We start from the raw sequence: 17,350 nt of genomic DNA, 5'->3' as shown, positions 1-17,350 counted from the left end.
TGTTTCTGAATAAAGTTCCCTACCAGTCAACATGTCAACATGAGATGTGCTGTAACCACATCATAGATGCAACTATAAATTTAATAAATAATAACAACAACAGCCTAATAATCTGAAAAAAGATATACATGCTTTCAGTCATCATGGAGAAAGACTTTTCATCATATTTAAATAGTACCTGTGTAGGGTTGATAATGGATCACACCCTACCTGTGAAATGTGTAAATCCATTCTTTGTACTGGGGGTGGGGAGAGAAACATTGTAGGTCCTTGAATGTCAGTGTGGAATGGAGAGAAGCCTTGCTTTTTCTGCTGCTTCTTTCTTCCACAAGCCCTAAGCCCCAGGATGCTGTTTCCATCTTGGCTGTAAATCCTGAAGGACCTGCTCCCTGCTCTGGCCTGGGAGGGTGGGACCCTGACTGACTCCAGCTACAAAAGCTGAGGCTGTGAAGAGGCCAGAGATCATCTTGGCTGTGAGTTCTGGAAAACCAGCTCTGGCTCACGCAAGCCAGAAAGGCGCAGGGGGTGTCTTGTTCAGCTGCTCAGTTGAGGCCTCCTCTTGTCTCATTTGAGCAGCCTAAACAAGCCTCTGGCTGGTGAGGAGACCCCCCCTCCCAACCCAAATATATCCTCTTTGGGGTGGGTCTTCTGAGGGATGTGCATTCTGGCCCCTTTTTTTCTGGAAAAAGCACTGGTTATTTCTAAATTTACAACTATGCATTTACATTAGTGTAAACAAATTCTGTATGTTTTAATTCATTTTTTGGCAATGTGTCAGTAGCAAACCAACAAAGGTCAGTGATCAAACTTTAGAATCTTTCTGGGATGCTAGGTTGTTTTTATTTCTTTTAACTGAGGATGATTCCCCCCCCCCCATGCAAGAGCACTAACAAACAGCATTCCCCACCTGTAGCCTGAATGCCTGCAGCACAGTCTACCATCTCTGGCTCCTACCACCTCATTATTCCACCTGTGTAGAGCAGATCTAATGCTGCCTACATTACCCAGTGTGTTGAGGAACTGCCTGCTTTGTAGTAACTTTTTCTCCAATGTAACCTTTACAGAAGCGTGGGGCGAAGTAAGATCCATCGCAGATGCTGGCATCAGAATGCATGCTGGGGGAGTTGAAATGGAAAAGATCTCTATTTCAAGTTTCATATCAGTTAACTGTTTGTTTCTTAACTTACACATTATTTTATTATTATCTTTTAATCCTGCCTCTCCTTCAAGGAGCTCACAGCAGCACACATGCTTCTCCCCCTCCCTAATTTATCCTCACAGCCCCTCTTGTAAAGCAGGCTGGGCTGAGAAACGCTGGCTTGCTTTATGGCGGAGTGGGAATTTGAACCCGGGTCTTCCTGATGAAAAGCACAAACAGAAGTCTACACTTTGTACAATAAACATGTAAATTATTATTGTTCCCGCTAATAGCAAATTCGGGTAGCTGAGTGTTGACAAGATTGGAGCCAAAACAGGGCCAGCCAAAACCAACCAAGAGGGAGCAGCTGTTTTGGTGATCCTTGAAGTATGCACAAGTATGAACCTCCATAGGAGACAAAACCCACAAAAAAAGAACAGCCAGATGAGGAAGGACTCAGTATGCTCTGTGACGTTGAAGGAACACAGAATGTTGAGGATCAGTTGCTAGGTAAAGGTAAAGGTACCCCTGCCCGTACGGGCCAGTCTTGACAGACTCTAGGGTTGTGTGCCCATCTCACTCTATAGGGAGCCAGCGCTGTCCACAGACACTTCCGGGTCACGTGGCCAGTGTGACAAGCTGCATCTGGCGAGCCAGCGCAGCACACGGAACGCCGTTTACCTTCCCACTAGTAAGCGGTCCCTATTTATCTACTTGCACCCGAGGGTGCTTTCGAACTGCTAGGTTGGCAGGCGCTGGGACCGAGCGACGGGAGCGCACCCCGCGCAGGGATTCAAACCACTGACCTTTCAATCGGCAAGCCCTAGGCGCTGAGGCTTTTACCCACAGCGCCACCCGCGTCCCTAGGGGGCGGTTGCTAGGGGCATGTAAAAAACCTTGAAAGTTGCTAGGGGCATGTAAAAAACCATGGAAGGCAAGGAATGACCTGCTTAAGTCCATAGCAACTTATAGGTTCCTGGGTTGCTGGATATAACTGGATTGCTGAACAGCAGCACTTCTGTTGGGTGAGGAAATATTGCAACCTTTCATTTCTCTGAAATCCACTTGGGGCCCCAGTGCATGAACTGTTGGCATCCATCCGTCTCAAGAAACAATGGGGATGGCTCATTAAGCTGCTCAGCTGAGGCGAAGAAAGAGCATGATGTGTCCCCCAGCAGAGGTTCTACCCTTTCCCTGACACCTCCAACACCTCAGTGCATGAGTACCTATACAGAATTCTCAAGTATTTTCTTCATGGTTTTCAGTTTGGTAACATGATGCAACTGCTTTCTTCCAATGGGAAGGCACTGCTGTTTCAACAACTGACTCATAAAACTCCATTTCAAAGCAGTTCCCCTTAAAGGGCAGAGGGTCTCAAGAACCAACCAGCCAGTGTCCGTAGTATGCTTTGTGACCCATGACAAATCTATCTATCTTTCTGCCAGTCAAGCATCACCATGCATACTTTAAGGTAGTCTTGTTAATATTGTGATTAAAATAATAACAATTAAGGGTTCATTATTTCCCTGCTGCACCTACATTTAAACCTACCAAAAAAAAAAAAAAAAAAAAAAAGATTCCAAACACCAGGAAGAAAATACCCCTCCTTGCACAGGCCTGCCGTTTCGTCATCCTTTTCATTTTTTAAAATTTTTTGTTTTCTTTAGTTTTGTGTCCTTGCCATAGACAGTGCACATCTACTGGGGGGAAGAACAAAACAAATTCAAGTGGGACTTGGATTTGCCTTGTAGTTTATAACCTTCTGTGTAACAAGGCTACTTCCCCATTCATCACACAGAGCTGGGAAATGTCATGAAGCATATACAATCCACTGGGCAGAAGTGATTAACTTAGACTGACTGAATTGTGCCCTTTACTTATAGATAAAACGAGGCATCAGTAACATATAAGACAGTGGCAATAAACAAAAATATAAGTCTTTATGGGAGCGCAGGCTTTACTGTAGTTACTTAAATCAAGAGGACTATTTATCATTTCAGATGTGCCTCAGTTATGTTATTGACAAACACATCTGATCCATTATGTTTGAGATTCTCATTTCTGTTCTCCCAAAAAAATAATGATAAAGAATCAACCCACTTAGTGAGCACAGGGCATACAATTTCCTCACCAAACTTGCCTATGACTTAAGACAAGTAAGTTTGTTTGTGTGTGTGTGTGTGTGTGTGTGTGTGTGTGAGAGAGAGAGAGAGAGAGAGAGAGAGAGAGAGAGAACCGTGTTTCTCTTCTCTTGCAATGGAACAAGAATGTCGAGGATGCTAAATGAGCTACAGCACACCATTTTCAGTAAGCTCAGCAGAGTTTGCCAATGTGGTACCGTTCTGATGTTTGCTGCAAGTCGGAGTCTAACAATATCTGGAGGGCATCACATCGGCTGCTTCTGCACTACGTATTTAAGAGATTCTAGAAAAATGCATATCCTTCTCCCATGCTATACTTATTTCAAATTCAGCACACCTCAGTACTCTCATGATCTATGGGAATGCCCACAATCAAGGAGATGTGAAAGGCACAGCATGGTTTCTGCTTATATTTTACATAAACCTCTTAGAGATGTGTGTGTATGTGTGTGTGTGTGTTCCCTTTATGTCTGACATTTGGGTGTGAGGCTGAATATTTAAGTAGCAAAAACAGTAGCAGAAGGAGGAGGTATCAATGAGCAAGCCAGATGAGAGGTTACAGAAAGACAAAGAAGTGCTCATATTTTCAGGCTAGGGGTTTCATCCTTTGGAAACCAGAGTCTTCAGACTGGGGGTGGGGTGAAGCTTACGAGAGGGGGATCTGAGGAACAGACTCATAAGGCCTCAGTTCACCTGCAACCACTAAATTGGACCAGACAACAATTGGGTTGTTCACAGATTGCTGGATGTTCCGATTCAGGGGTAAAGGGTGTGTTTTCCAGGGGAAAGCTGTGGGACAAACACAAAACACCTCAGATCTGTGCCTAGAAAGAACGATACAAGCAGAAAACTGCTTAGACTCAGACAAAGTGTGGAAGAGCCCATAGATGCTAATCATGGTGCTATCCATGGTGCTGAAGCTACTGGTTTCCCTCAACCCCATGAGTTTCTGATATGTAAGGGTCAGAGCAGCATGGCTTGCTGAACTGAACAATGAACAGGAGTGGAGCTCCAACTTATTCAACCCTAACCTCTAACTTTGTGGTATGCATTGTTCAGCCAAGTTCTCTCTTTTTGTCATTTTCTATAATAATACATTCCTAAAAGGTACCCCGACCGTTAGGTCCAGTCGCGGACGACTCTGGGGTTGCATGCTCATCTTGCTCTATAGGCTGAGGGAGCTGGCATTTGTCCACAGACAGCTTCTGAGTCATGTGGCCAGCATGGCTAAGCCGCTTCTGGCGAACCAGAGCAGCGCAGGGAAACGCCGTTTACCTTCCCACCGGAGCAGTACCTATTTATCTACTTGCACTTTGACGTGCTTTCAAACTGCTAGATGGGCAGGAGCTGAGACCGAATAACGGGAGCTCACCCCATCTCAGGGATTTAAACTGCCAACCTTCTGATCGGCAAGCCCTAGGCTCTGTGGTTTAGACCAGTGTTTCCCAACCTTGTGCCTCCAGCTGTTTTTGGACTACAATTCCCATCATCCCTTGCCACTGGTCTTGCTAGTCAGGGATGATGGGAGTTGTAGTTCAAAAACAGCTGGAGGCACAAGGTTGGGAAACACTGGTTTAGACCACAGCGCCACCCACGTCCCTTACATTCTTACCTATGGTTTATTCCTACATTGTGAACTTTTATTCATGTGTTTTTATATTACAGTATTTTTAAAAAACAAACAAATGTGGAATATACTTCTGACTTAGCAAAACAATGATCCCATGTCACTTTTTAAAAAAGAGGATTTTAAGTCCAAACAACCTTTTGGTTTTAAATGTATGTTCAATGATAAGAATAGGGATTGCATTGAACTATGGAAGACTAGACTCATTTAAATTAATGTGCCTAAGTTAGTTATGCTTCAGTGGATCTACTAGCATTGGCTACAGCCCAATGTTTCTGACAGCTATTAGCAGTGTGAGAGAAATAGTAAGATTTTGGGCTCAGCCATTGCCATAGGAATAAATGTATAACACTACAATTTGCTTATGGAGCCAGACCTGTATTTATTTTTATTTTTATTTTTTTGAGAAAATCACAGTTGCCGTATACAATCAGATGGTAAAAAGAGAAATACTTACATGTGTCTTCACATCACCATCAAGGATCTTGCTATTTCTTAGAAACTCAGCTACACTCCCCTTTATGATCCTATCAAAGGCTTCGACATACGGTGCTACATCTGCAGGAGAACAGAACTTCACTAGATCTGGCTGAGAAGGTTCATACATTTTGAATGCTTTTACATCTAAGATTAAAATGCAACACGACTCGAAGATGTTTCATAGAAGCATTTCTACATCAGAAACAGAAACAGCAGCATGTGATTTGAGTGCTGGCCTGTGGCATTTATTTAGTCATTCATTTTATCAAATTTATTTATGTATTAACTTTATTTCCTGCCCTTCCTTCCAAAGGAGCTTAGGGTGGAGAACAGAAAGCAATAAAAATAAAATAAAAACGTATTTAAAACAATTCCATTACAGATGCACATTAGGAAAGATCAACTACTTAGGCCTTTTGCCCCTGAACTGTTTCTATGTCAGCTGATCATTATAAGAGCTACTATTTAAGAACCAGCACCTGAGTTTGTTTTATCCCTCTCCCCCGCCCCCATGGCCCCTTTCCATTGTGTGTCATTTTTTAGATAGTAAGTCTGTAGGCAGGGCCTGTCTTGTTTTAACTGACTGTATGTAAGCCACTATGGGAGTCTCTTTGGCTGTGAAGAGCAGGGTACAAATGTGCTAAACAAACAAACAAACAACAATTAGACAGGTGTCCTTCTGGGCTTTTCTCATAAGGGAGTCTTAGATTAATAACCATGAGTACTGCGTTGAGTGAACTGCATTTGAATGCTAACGTGTGTGATCCAGTGTAAAGCAGAAAGTATTTTGAGAGGGTAAAATGTTTATTTGTTTGTTTAAATTTATATACCACCCTATATCTGCAGGTCTCAGGGCGGTTCACAGAATGAAATCAGAATATACAACCACAAAATACACAATCAAAATAAAAACAGCAACAACCCCCAACACATTTTAAAAGGAAATAGGATGCCAATTATTATTATTATTTTCATCTGAAGGTCACAGGGTGGCTTACAATACCAAAACACAAATGACAATAACCATTCTTTTCACTTGCAGACTCTCAATATTACCTGTGAATAGGCTGTTTTGTATCATTCTTTTCTCTCTCCCACCTTTAAGCTTAAAGAATTTCTGGGCTTCCATCCATCTGACAAATGCATGTTCTCGCATAGCCTTTCCTTGCATCCTCCTCCTCTATAGGTATTTCATGTTGAACAAAACAATGTCTATTTTGTGTGTGTTTTGTTTCTTTCTTTTAAAACAAGTGCCAGGTTTCAAGGTGAGTTCAAATGGTAGCTACCAACTCTGCTTCCCACTTTCAGGATTAACTTCTTGATTTATGACAGCATGTTTTAGATTCTGATAAACCACTCTGTGGTTCTGCAATTAAATCCAGTTTTAACTCAAGTAAGAGAGGGAAGATGCTGTATTTCATCAAATCCTTGGGAAACAAAATGAGGTAAACCAAAGAGGATAATTCGGTGGTTGGAGCTGCATGCTGGTTTGTGAAAAATGACCACACATATACGAGGCAAGGTCACAGAAAACAAGGATATTGAGCAGTTCCAAAAATGCCATAAACATTTCTCCTTCTTGACCTTCTTTCTCGTTGCTGATCGCATTCTCTTTTCCCCTCTTTGCTTTCTCCTCTTTCTTAACAGATTCTGCCACTTTTTCTTCTCCTCTTTGTTCTTTTGCTTCTTTGACATTTTTCTGTCATTAATTCCTACTTCTACTTTAGCACAGTTGAGTGTCCTTGGCACAAGTCCAGCATGTTGGATGCCTGAATGCACTACATGTAATAAGCTTAGGCTCAATATCTTGAGAAAGGGGGTAACTGGGTGGTTTTATTAATTATCAGTTACAACAAGTTTTCCGCTGAAGGTTCTTCAGCTAGTCAGGCTCCATCCCCTTTTCCCAGGATTATCTCTAAACTCCCATCCCAATGCTTCTTGTAAGGAAATGTCTCTAAATTACTACAGTCGCTATACTGTGTAGACTTATGTTTTCTTTTCTGTTTTTCCTTTTACTTGCTGAGCAGAACTCTTTATCCTCTTTGATTTTTCATGCCTCTTCTTGTTGTCATTCTGTTCTTCGCTGGTCCCAGTTTCCCTATCATCTCAGTCATCTCCTTATTTTTGTTATAATTTCATTTCCATCTCTTCTTCCTTTTTCGGGTAGAGTGACTGAAGAAGAAATGTACTTTTGTACAGCTAAATATTATTATTATTATTATTATTATTATTATTATTATTATTATTATTGAATTTACATACTTGGGAGGTCTCAGGGTGGTTCACAGAACAAAATCAAAATATAAAACCAAAAGAACTAAGGTAGAATTTTAACACATTTTGGGCAAAGATTGGTAAGCCAGATCCTTGACATTTGGAAATGCCTGGTAGAATATGAAGTTACCCAAACCTCCACAAGTTTGTGGCACTGGTGGGTTAAAAACAACACAGTTCCAGTGGAGAATCCCCTACCTACCAAATTCTGGCTTCATAAAGAGATTTGCCTCAGGATGGGAACCGGGAAGGAAAAGGTTAAATTCTACCACTCCATGCCTGCTGTGATTCTAGTAATGATCAACCCCTCCAGCTATGTGCATGTAATGATGCCAGTGCATTATTTAAAGGCTGTGTGTTAAATAAACATATGCTAATAGATCTAGTTTGGTTCTGAGAGGTAGGAGTGCTGGGTTGCAGCAGTGAGACTGTGACTTGTGCAATTTCAGGGGAGCTGCATGGGTAACAGTCAGAGAAGGAGGTCTGCTAGGAAATGCTAAATGCTCTCAGGCCTGGATCTAAGCCCAGGGTTACTTCCAGGTTATTTCTTGTGTCTCCCCTTTAAAAAGCGAACAAAGACATTTCGATACATTCATCTGTGCATTTACAAACTGTTATGATAAGGCAAATGAATGAATACTGTGAAAATTGCACTAAAATATGGCTTACAGCATCATATCAATGCATGTGGAGATAGTTATAATAACTTTTGAACCAATGTATTGCTGTGATAAGTCAGAATAAGCAAAACAAATAAAAGTAAATAATAATGAGGCTTACATTTGTATTCAACATTAAACACATGCAGAACACACTGTACAGAACAAATCGCAGGAAGTTAGAAAACAGAACCAGTATCTCTTCTGCTAATTTCTGTCTGATTCAGCAGTTATTCATTATAAAAAAAACACACAATCGAAACAGTAACACTGAAAGATCAATAGACACTTGAAACACTGGGTTGTATCGAAGGGTGTACCTCATGCTGACAGAAGACTCTTTGATCTAGTGGAGACTTCTGTCAATGGACTGGGGAGGCCATTTTTCCCAATTCCCTCTCCCATCCTACAGTCCACATGGTGATCCCTGGAGCAGATTTTAGAGCTGCCTGGAGACCACTGGAGGAGAGGGTACCATCAAAAATTGCCTGCCTTTCTATTCCACTGATAGATGTCTCTGCTAACTCAAAGAGCCTTCCGTTAGTACAAGGGACACTGCTAAATGCAATCCATCGACAACACATTTAATAGAAAAATCTTTTCCGTGTTCCATTAAATTATAATTATAATTAAAGCTGACATCGGCCATTTTCTGTCTGAGCCCACAAAATATTCCTTATTGCTAATTTAAGAGCTGGGTGGGGGCGGCTGGGAATCATCCAGCTTCTTTTAGAACAAATGCTACCAGCACATGGCATTTAGTAGTTCAGTTCCTAACATTCGAAATTATGCATACGGCTTCTTGAAAGACGGAACCATACCTCCATTGACACCATTGACAGTTCCACATTCCATCCCAGCAAGCCTGTGTGAATCTGATAGCAGAGATTCAAGCCTAACCACAGCATTCTCCAACCTCTCAATCAAAGCCATTTCTGCCATCCTGGAAAAGCTAAACAAAGACACAAATTATATTAGTTGTTTCATTTCATGTGTGAATTTCAGAGAACTGTATCTCCTTCATACAGTTAACAGGTACTATCATCAAGGCTTCTGTGGTTGTTTTTTTTATATCATGTTACAAATATATTTGGCTGTTGTTGCTTTTTTAAAAAAAGGATTTCAACAGTTAACATTTGATTTCTCTTATATAACATAGAAACAAGTCAAATATCCCGCCTTGACCAAGTACTATAACCTCTGTAACTTATTTCACAAGTTTCACGCATTTCACATTTTTAATGTAAGGTGCTGAACACTTTAGCCTACTAAGTGAAGCATCCCACCTAGACATGTAAGTCTCTAAGCATCGTCAAATATGCAATACTAGAACTCTTACTTTAAAAAAATTTTTTTTACAAAATAAGACAATCATACTGAGATGTCATCATAGCACTAAGTATATTGTTCCATCAGTCCAGTGCAAGCAGTTCTGCTTGCCTAACATTCCCCCCTCACTCCTCCAGAGCAGGTTTGGGGAGTGTGGGGGGGAGTCCCATTGCAATAGTAGGAATCCTTGTACAGGCTTCCACTAGTGCAATGGGTTAGTTGGATACAGCCCTTAAGTCTTTTCAGCTGAAGAAGTGGCACAGCAAGAATTAAGCCCTAAGGCTGCCACCCTAAACACATTAACATGGAAATGCTATTGTGAGAGTGTATGTGGGGAGAACCCATAGCCGAGCAACCGCCACGTCCAAAACCTGGCCAAGTAACTGCAGTCAGGGAGGAAGGTAGTTGCTTCTTCTTTTCTCCTTTCCACCCCTCCACCCATTAACTGCAATGGAAGAAAAGGAGTTATGCCATTTCTAGGGCTGATGTAGTTTCAAGGGTTGTGTGGGTAGGGGGAAGGAAGAGTCTTAGCATCCTCTGGATCCATGGACTCCCACAACGTGCACACACCCCAAATGCCACATTTTAGGATCTGCCACTAGCAGAACACCTTCACCAGGATATTTATGCCCAGAGTGTTTTCCATGAGTGTACCAAGGACCCCCAGTGGAATACATGCCATCCCACCAGAGGGTCTTCTGCTCAGAAAATGGAACAGCACTTCTGCCCCTGACCTGGCTGCATGCTGGCTATGGTTACTCTTCCATCTCTGTTTAGGAAGGATGCTCCCATATCTTTTCTCCCTTTTGTTCATGGTGCTGGATTAATCTTTAAACCAGAAATGGGGGAGTTGAGGCACTGTGGCCCATAGTGCATAGTTATCTTAGGAATCAAATTAAATTCAAATCAATTGTATTTTTAAAAACTCTTTTCCAACTCTCTTATTTTTAAGAGTGCACAATTTTTCTACAGTACTGACTCGCTGAAACAGTGCTTCCAAGGGATGCCCAATCAGCAACAATAGCAGGGAAACAGGAAGTCCAGGTCTGTTAAAGGTTACCAACCCTGTCATCGCTGTTTTAGTGTGACAGGAGTTGTTTTAATTTTCTTGCTAGTCCCATTAGTCTTTGTGAATGAACAGCCACTAAATGGAAATCTCCATCCACCCGTGCATGCATGAGTGCGCCCACACACTGCAAACCACGTGGTTTGCCGCAGGTGATGGGCACTTCTGTTTTTGAACAGCAATTCCTTGTAAATGCATTCATATGGAAGTGCTTGCTTTTTTACACTTAGGAATAATAACTTCTCATACTGTAGCAACCAGATTGTCAGTCTCTGTTAGAATGATTGACTTAAAGTTACCAAGGCAACCAACTTTGCTAGTCCATGCACCTGATGTATAATGCTGCTTTTTATTTTCTCTTTGCAACCAACGAAGTGTAACATTTTAAGTATCTTCTCCACCAATGGTCATGCAGAGTTTAGAGTACCCTTTCCCTCCCATGCATTAAGCTCAGACCTTTTCTTGTAATTAAGCATTCTGAAGGGCTTGTAATCCATTTAATTACATGCCACTAGTCCAATTACTGGAAGCAAGCAAATTGCCCTGCTGAACTCTAATAATGGGAACATATACATGTATATGTTATACCATGGATACTAAACTTAAGTGACCAGATCAAAGAAGAAGGACTGGTAAATCTAATATCCATTTGAAAATTGAATTGAAGACAATTAAGAATTTTTAAAAAGATTTTGAATAGTATTCCAGCAATGATTCATTATTATAATTATTTGTCATCATATATGGAAAAACGGGCTAATGATCTTTTGTCTAAAAACATCAGCATAACACCTGTTCCAACTTAAAACTGCTTCTTACAAGCATTGAGACACCTCTCTTATATATACACAATTTGCCACCAAATAATGATATTTATCTTCTACATATACATCTTACATTACTTCTAGGACTACCACAATTACTTGTCCCTAGTCCTGTAGATTTCACAGTTCATTCCATATTGCTGGACAATCCAACAAGTTATTCCAGAATCCCAGAACAACTAGTGTAAAGAGGCAGCACACCTTTCATGGTAACTGCATCTTTCTCCTTGAAGAGAAACAGACTAAAATATCCTGTTCAAATCCAGCAACCTCCACACTCACTACTATTTGCAAGTAAAGTGGGATGGCTACATTTTGCTCAGCATGAAGTAAACAATAGCGACAAATCAGGTTGGGGGGAAAGTAGTCAGATCTCAATTAAACTGTGTGTCAATAGAAGAGGCACTCAAAATAATTACCTCAGTATAACTAATTGTATACATAAGGAAATAAACGATAAGCAAGTTGCCAATGGCCTTGAACTGAGTCAGCTGTACATCCAGGAAGAGAACCAAAGCATCCTATGTTCCAGGAGCCTATTGCAAAAGAATGAAGAATATTCCAAAAAGCGGCAAAGGAAGCCATGGTGGGCACTAGCAGACTACCAGTATTTTCAGGTGGGATTCAATCACCAAGACTATATTACACTGGTTCTTAAAGACCTATACTGGCTCCCAGTATGTTTCCGAGCCCAATTCCACGTGTTGGTACTGACCTTTAAAGCCCTAAAAAGGCCTCGGTCCTGTATACCTGAAGGAGCATCTCCACCCTCATTGTTCTGCTCGGACACTGAGGTCCAGCGCCAAGGGCCTTCTGGCGGTTCCCTCACTGCGAGAAGTGAGGTTACAGGGAACCAGGCAGAGGGCCTTCTCGGTGGTGACATCTGCCCTGTGGAACTCCCATCAAATGTCAAGGAAATAAACAACTATCTGACTTTTAGAAGACATCTGAAGGCAGCCCTGTTTAGGGAAGTTTTTAATATTTGTAGTTTTATTCTGTTTTTAGTGTTCTGCTGGGAGCCCAGCCAGATTGTCGGGATATAAATTATAAATAATAATGGGTGGGATATAAATAATAAATTATTATTATTATTAAATTTTAGTTGATTGGGAGGTTTTGCATAACCCATTTCCCTCAGACTTTTTGAGAAGAGGAATGCGATGGGTGAAATGCCTTGGAAATTGTAAGATAACACTTGCTTTGACCTATGGTCATCTAACCTTCCCACGAACGAACTACAGCAAATGCTCATTAAGCAGATTGTCTGGAAGCAACCTGTGTTTGTCAATTCTCCCATCATGTCAAGGTTTCCCCACTTCAGCTTCTTATCCATTCCAAACTAATGATGCCTTTGCACCAATCTATGATGCATCCAGACCCAGAATACTGTGCGCAGTTCTGGTCACTGCACTTCAGAAAGGCTGTTGCAGATGGAGAAGGTGAAGAAAAAGGCAGCCAGAGTGATGCAACTCCCCTATGAGCTAAGGTTACAAACCTTGAGACTTTGTAGTTTAGGAAAGAAAAGATGAGAAAGGGGGAACACGACAGAGGTACGGAAAATTATGCACCGTATGTAAAAACTGAACAGACCATTTCCCTCCCTCTCCCTCATTATACCAGAACACAGGATCAGTCCATGAAGGTAAGTGCTGGGGGATTCTGGACAGGTAAAAGGAAGCGATTCCTCACTCAGTGCACAGGTGAGCTGTGGAAGTTGCTACCACAAGATGTAGTGATGGGAAAGCCTGGAAAGCTTTAAAAGGGAATTAAGACAAAATCACTGGGGCCAAGGCTGTCAATGGCTACTAGTCATGATGGCAATGGTCAAGTGTCAAGGGCACGTGCCTCAGTTGCTGGGGATCATGACAGAAGTACTATTGAGCTCAGGACCTCCTTGAGGGCTTCTCAAAGGCACTTGGCTGGCCACTGTGAGAACAGGATTAGATATGCTGTAAGCCGCCCAGAGTGGCCAAGGAAACTCAACCAGATGGGCAGGGTATAAATATTATTATTATTATTATTATTATTATTATTATTATTATTATGTCTTTGGTCTGATGCAGCTGGCCTATTATTATGTTCTTATCCACTAATCCACTCCTATCATTCACATTTTCCAAATGGCACAACACCTTCAGTACCTAATAATCAGGGCTTTGAATCTTCTGTTATGCTCTATTACAAAAGCTTGATTTGAACCAGCAAACAACTAAGACTACTCCAATTGGCTATATATAATATATATGGAATAGTGTTGTCCCTTAGGTATATACTTTCACTGCTGCTAGAACCCCGGTCCATGCTAGACACTCAAGGCCAGTAATGCATTAGCCTTAGTGCAGTAGTGAATAATGCACAGCCCCTTTTCATTTTTATTTAATTAAGAGAACATCTTTTATTCATGTGCCAGCATTGACAACACATCCTTTAGAGCAGCACTCAAGGAAGGAGTGAATGAACCACAAGTCCTCTGATGACCATTCTATCGAACATAGGAACTAACTTTATTTTGTTTACTTCTATAGGGAAAAGACTTACATACATTTCAAAAGTATACACTATCCTATTCTATTAAATCTTTACTTTAAAGTTCTGAAGCAAACATTTAAAAGTACAATTTAATTTAGTTTCCCTTCATTGATTAAAAAACGTGTTTGCAAGCAAAGTCTATGTGGTTATATGTGATATTAAGCAGTTTTATAAGGAGCTGAATTAACTCAGTGTTCTCCACAATTTGGATGATTGGCTTTATATTAGGGAGAAAAAATGGATGCAAGTACAGTAAATAAATTCTTGTAATTTAATATAAAAATGAATCACATCACCTAGCACTCCTGCTTTTTCTTGTGGTGACTTAAACAAAGCTTTATTTATAACTGTGTTTTGTTTTTTCCTCTAACAAAGGCTTTCCTGTAATATACTGTCATGTTAATAGAAGTCACTACAGAAATTCTTTCTCCAAAACTGAATCTAATTTGCTAACAAATGAACCTGACTCACTATCCTATTCCTGCAAACAATCCCTGCAGCTCATAAAATTACAATAAAAAAATTATCTATATTTGCACTCTTGGGATTATTCTGGACACTCCATGGAAAATCATATATATTTCCCCTAAAACACCCAGCTGTAAACATTCCCCAAATCATCACCCACAGTGTGGCTAGGCTTGGGGGGGGGGGGGGCGAGCCATCCAGTGGTTAAAAGAGGTTTTCTTTCAGCAGGGGAGTAGTGAAGGATGACACCTTGCGGGAATCTGCCACGCCCACAAGTGCCCCATTGCCACCCTGTGCCCTAGATGATTCACAGCTTCTTGAGAGTCCAGTGTTGTTCCCTAAACAGATTAGGCGAAGTGAACCATTAGGAGCATCCCTTAGCAGAAACCTAAGCACTGCAAACAGCCAGGTGGTTGCCTTAAAAGGCGTGAAATAAGACACGCAGGCAGGCACGCATCAGTCACAGACCTAGCAATGCCGCTGTCAGGTTGCCACCCTGCACCAACCCCGAGTGTCCAAAAGGCGAAGCCCAACGACTCAAAGGCCAACAGAAGCCCACGCGTTTTCTCTCCCCGCTGCTGTGGGCGGCTATAGAAACAAAATCACAGCAGCGCGCAAGAAACAAGGCACGTCCCTGAGGCCTGAGCAGCAGAACCAGCGCAGGTCAAAGCCCACGATGGGGAAACAATCCTCCTCCCCCGCCCGCCCCCCTCCGGGAGGCATGCCAGGTGCCCATTGCCAACACAGTTAAGAGCTGTGGCGTTTTGCCCTGAATAAAGAGCCGGCCGCTAGTCACACCCACACCTAGATGCGATCCTGGAGGGGGGGGGGGGACAAAACCTCCAGGTTGGTCTGTTAGAGTCGACCGGGCCCCTCGAAGCTGCAGGCCACGGCTGCCCATGGGCGGGGGAGGAGGGAAACGAGGGAGAGAGACGGTGACCCAGATTAGCCCTTCCACACACGCACGAGAGAGAGAGAGAGAGAGAGAGAGAGAGAGAGAGAGAAATCAACCCCCCTCAGTAGCTCGCTCCCGATTCCCGCCCCCTCTGGCCTCCCACGCCCAAGCAGAGGGGCTGCGGCGAGAGCCACCAGGCAAGGCCGCTCTCTGCGGGGGTCTCTCTCCCGCCCAGCCAGCCCCTTCCCCGCATCTCCTGCACGCCTCCCTCCCCCCCCAACCCCGCTCCCCTCCCCTCCGCCCTGCCCATCCCTTGCCTGCCACGGAGAGGGGGGCAACCCGCCTCCCAACAGACGGCTGGCTCGCTTCGCCCCTCCCCGCCCCTTGCCAGCTGCTCTGGAATTACCTGTTCGGATGAGCCGGGGAGCCTCTCGTTCTCCTCTCTCTGCGCGCGCGGAGGAAAATCCGTGGCTGCTCACTCGCGCTCCTGCCGGCCCCCCTGCGCGCTCTTTCTTCCTGCCTTCCCCTCCTCCTCCTCCTCGATGTGAGCTGGTGTCACTCACAAAAGCCGCGCAGGAGGGGGAGGGCGGGAAAGAGAGAGAGAGAGAGAGAGAGAGATGCAGCCCCGGCGGGCGGTTTCCGGGCGCGCCAAATATAGGCAAGTCCGAAAGGAAAGGGCGAAAGAGACAGAGAGAGAGAGAGAAAGAAAGAAAGAAAGAGAGAGAGAGAGACGCTGGCGAAGAAGGAGAAAGAAAGCGAAAGGGGTGGGGTGTGGGGGAGGGGGGGGGAGAGAGAGGTGCCTCTCAGCAATATCGGCTCTCCGTGTGTGAAAGGAATGGGGACGGGGGGGGGGAGGCGGTTGTCACGTAGCGCTTAGGAACAGGCGCCGGTGGGGAAACCGAGGCTGGGGAGGGGCCGGTTGCGAGGCGAGGGGAGGCGCGATTCTCGGGGGAAAGGGGGCCAAGGCATAGTTTGCCCAGGCGCCTATGGCTCCCCGTCGAATCTGGAACTCCCATTCCTTAGTTTCGTGGTCCCTCTGCCTGCCCCTCCCGAGTCCGGACCAAACATGTAGCTCGCCAATGCAATGGATGCATCACAAGGGCATGTTTCCATCGCCGACGATTCTGCATCCAGAGACGGCCCTGATGCTCGGTGGGGTGTTTTGTTACCAGATTCGGGGTATCCTTTAGAATTAAAAGATATCATTGCATAATTACTAGGAAGCCTAAGCTTGGGCAGAGTCAGTGGCACACACACACACACACGCTGCCGTTTTGCCTCGCCTTTTGTACCCGCGCTCCCCTGTTACTTTGGCTGAACTCCCATATGCTCAGCTTTGCTCAGCCCTGCCAGGAGATAGATTTTTCTATTAGACGCAAGGATTTCACATTTTGAGGAAAGTGAAGAGAAGGAGCAGGGATAATGCAGGAGAAGCAGCGCGCGAGGCTGCAATCCTACACCTGCTTACCTGGGAGTAAGTCCAGTTGAGCACAGTGGGGCTTCTGAGTAGACATGCTTGGCTGTCAGTTTATTAACATTACACTAGAAAAATAACCTGTCAATCAATACAGTACTTTCCATCCTTTTAAGTACAGTATCTTAAACAATTTAAGATCAATGGCACATGGGCAGGTTTGGGGAAACGTAAGACCTGCCTATATAGGGACGTGGATGACGCTGTGGGTAAAAGCCTGAGCGCCTAGGACTTGCTGATTGAAAGGTCGGCGGTTCGAATCCCCGCGGCGGGGTGCGCTCCCATCGTTCGGTCCCAGCACCTGCCAACCTAGCAGTTCGAAAGCACCCCTGGGTGCAAGTAGATAAATAGGGACCGCTTACTAGCGGGAAGGTAAACGGCGTTCCGTGTGCTGCGCTGGCTCGCCAGATGCAGCTTGTCACGCTGGCCACGTGACCCAGAAGTGT

At 43.6% G+C, this 17,350-nt stretch overlaps 1 protein-coding gene across 2 annotated transcripts in view; it reads right to left on the bottom strand.

The window, feature by feature from the left end:
* Positions 1–16,217, bottom strand: part of CAP2 (cyclase associated actin cytoskeleton regulatory protein 2) — a 39,208-nt gene extending 22,991 nt beyond the window's left edge. Inside the window, exons 1-3 of one of the 2 annotated variants that reach the window (XM_081873436.1) lie at positions 15,837–16,217; positions 9,141–9,271; positions 5,364–5,464 (exon numbers count right to left, since the gene is read on the bottom strand). In XM_081873436.1, the coding sequence (XP_081729562.1) occupies positions 5,364–5,464; positions 9,141–9,261 (222 nt within the window). In that variant the 5' untranslated portion in view covers positions 9,262–9,271; positions 15,837–16,217. Of the gene's footprint in view, positions 1–5,363; positions 5,465–9,140; positions 9,274–15,836 lie in introns of those variants that run through there. The other variant, XM_081873438.1, reaches the window with a different exon arrangement.
* Positions 16,218–17,350: the final 1,133 nt, after the last annotated feature.

This window comes from Podarcis erhardii (genome assembly GCF_964252035.2).
Source record: "Podarcis erhardii genome assembly, chromosome: 8".
NCBI classification, from domain to species: Eukaryota; Metazoa; Chordata; class Lepidosauria; order Squamata; family Lacertidae; genus Podarcis; species Podarcis erhardii.
Note: the sequence above shows the minus strand (reverse complement) of the source record. Positions and strands in the feature narration are given on the sequence as shown.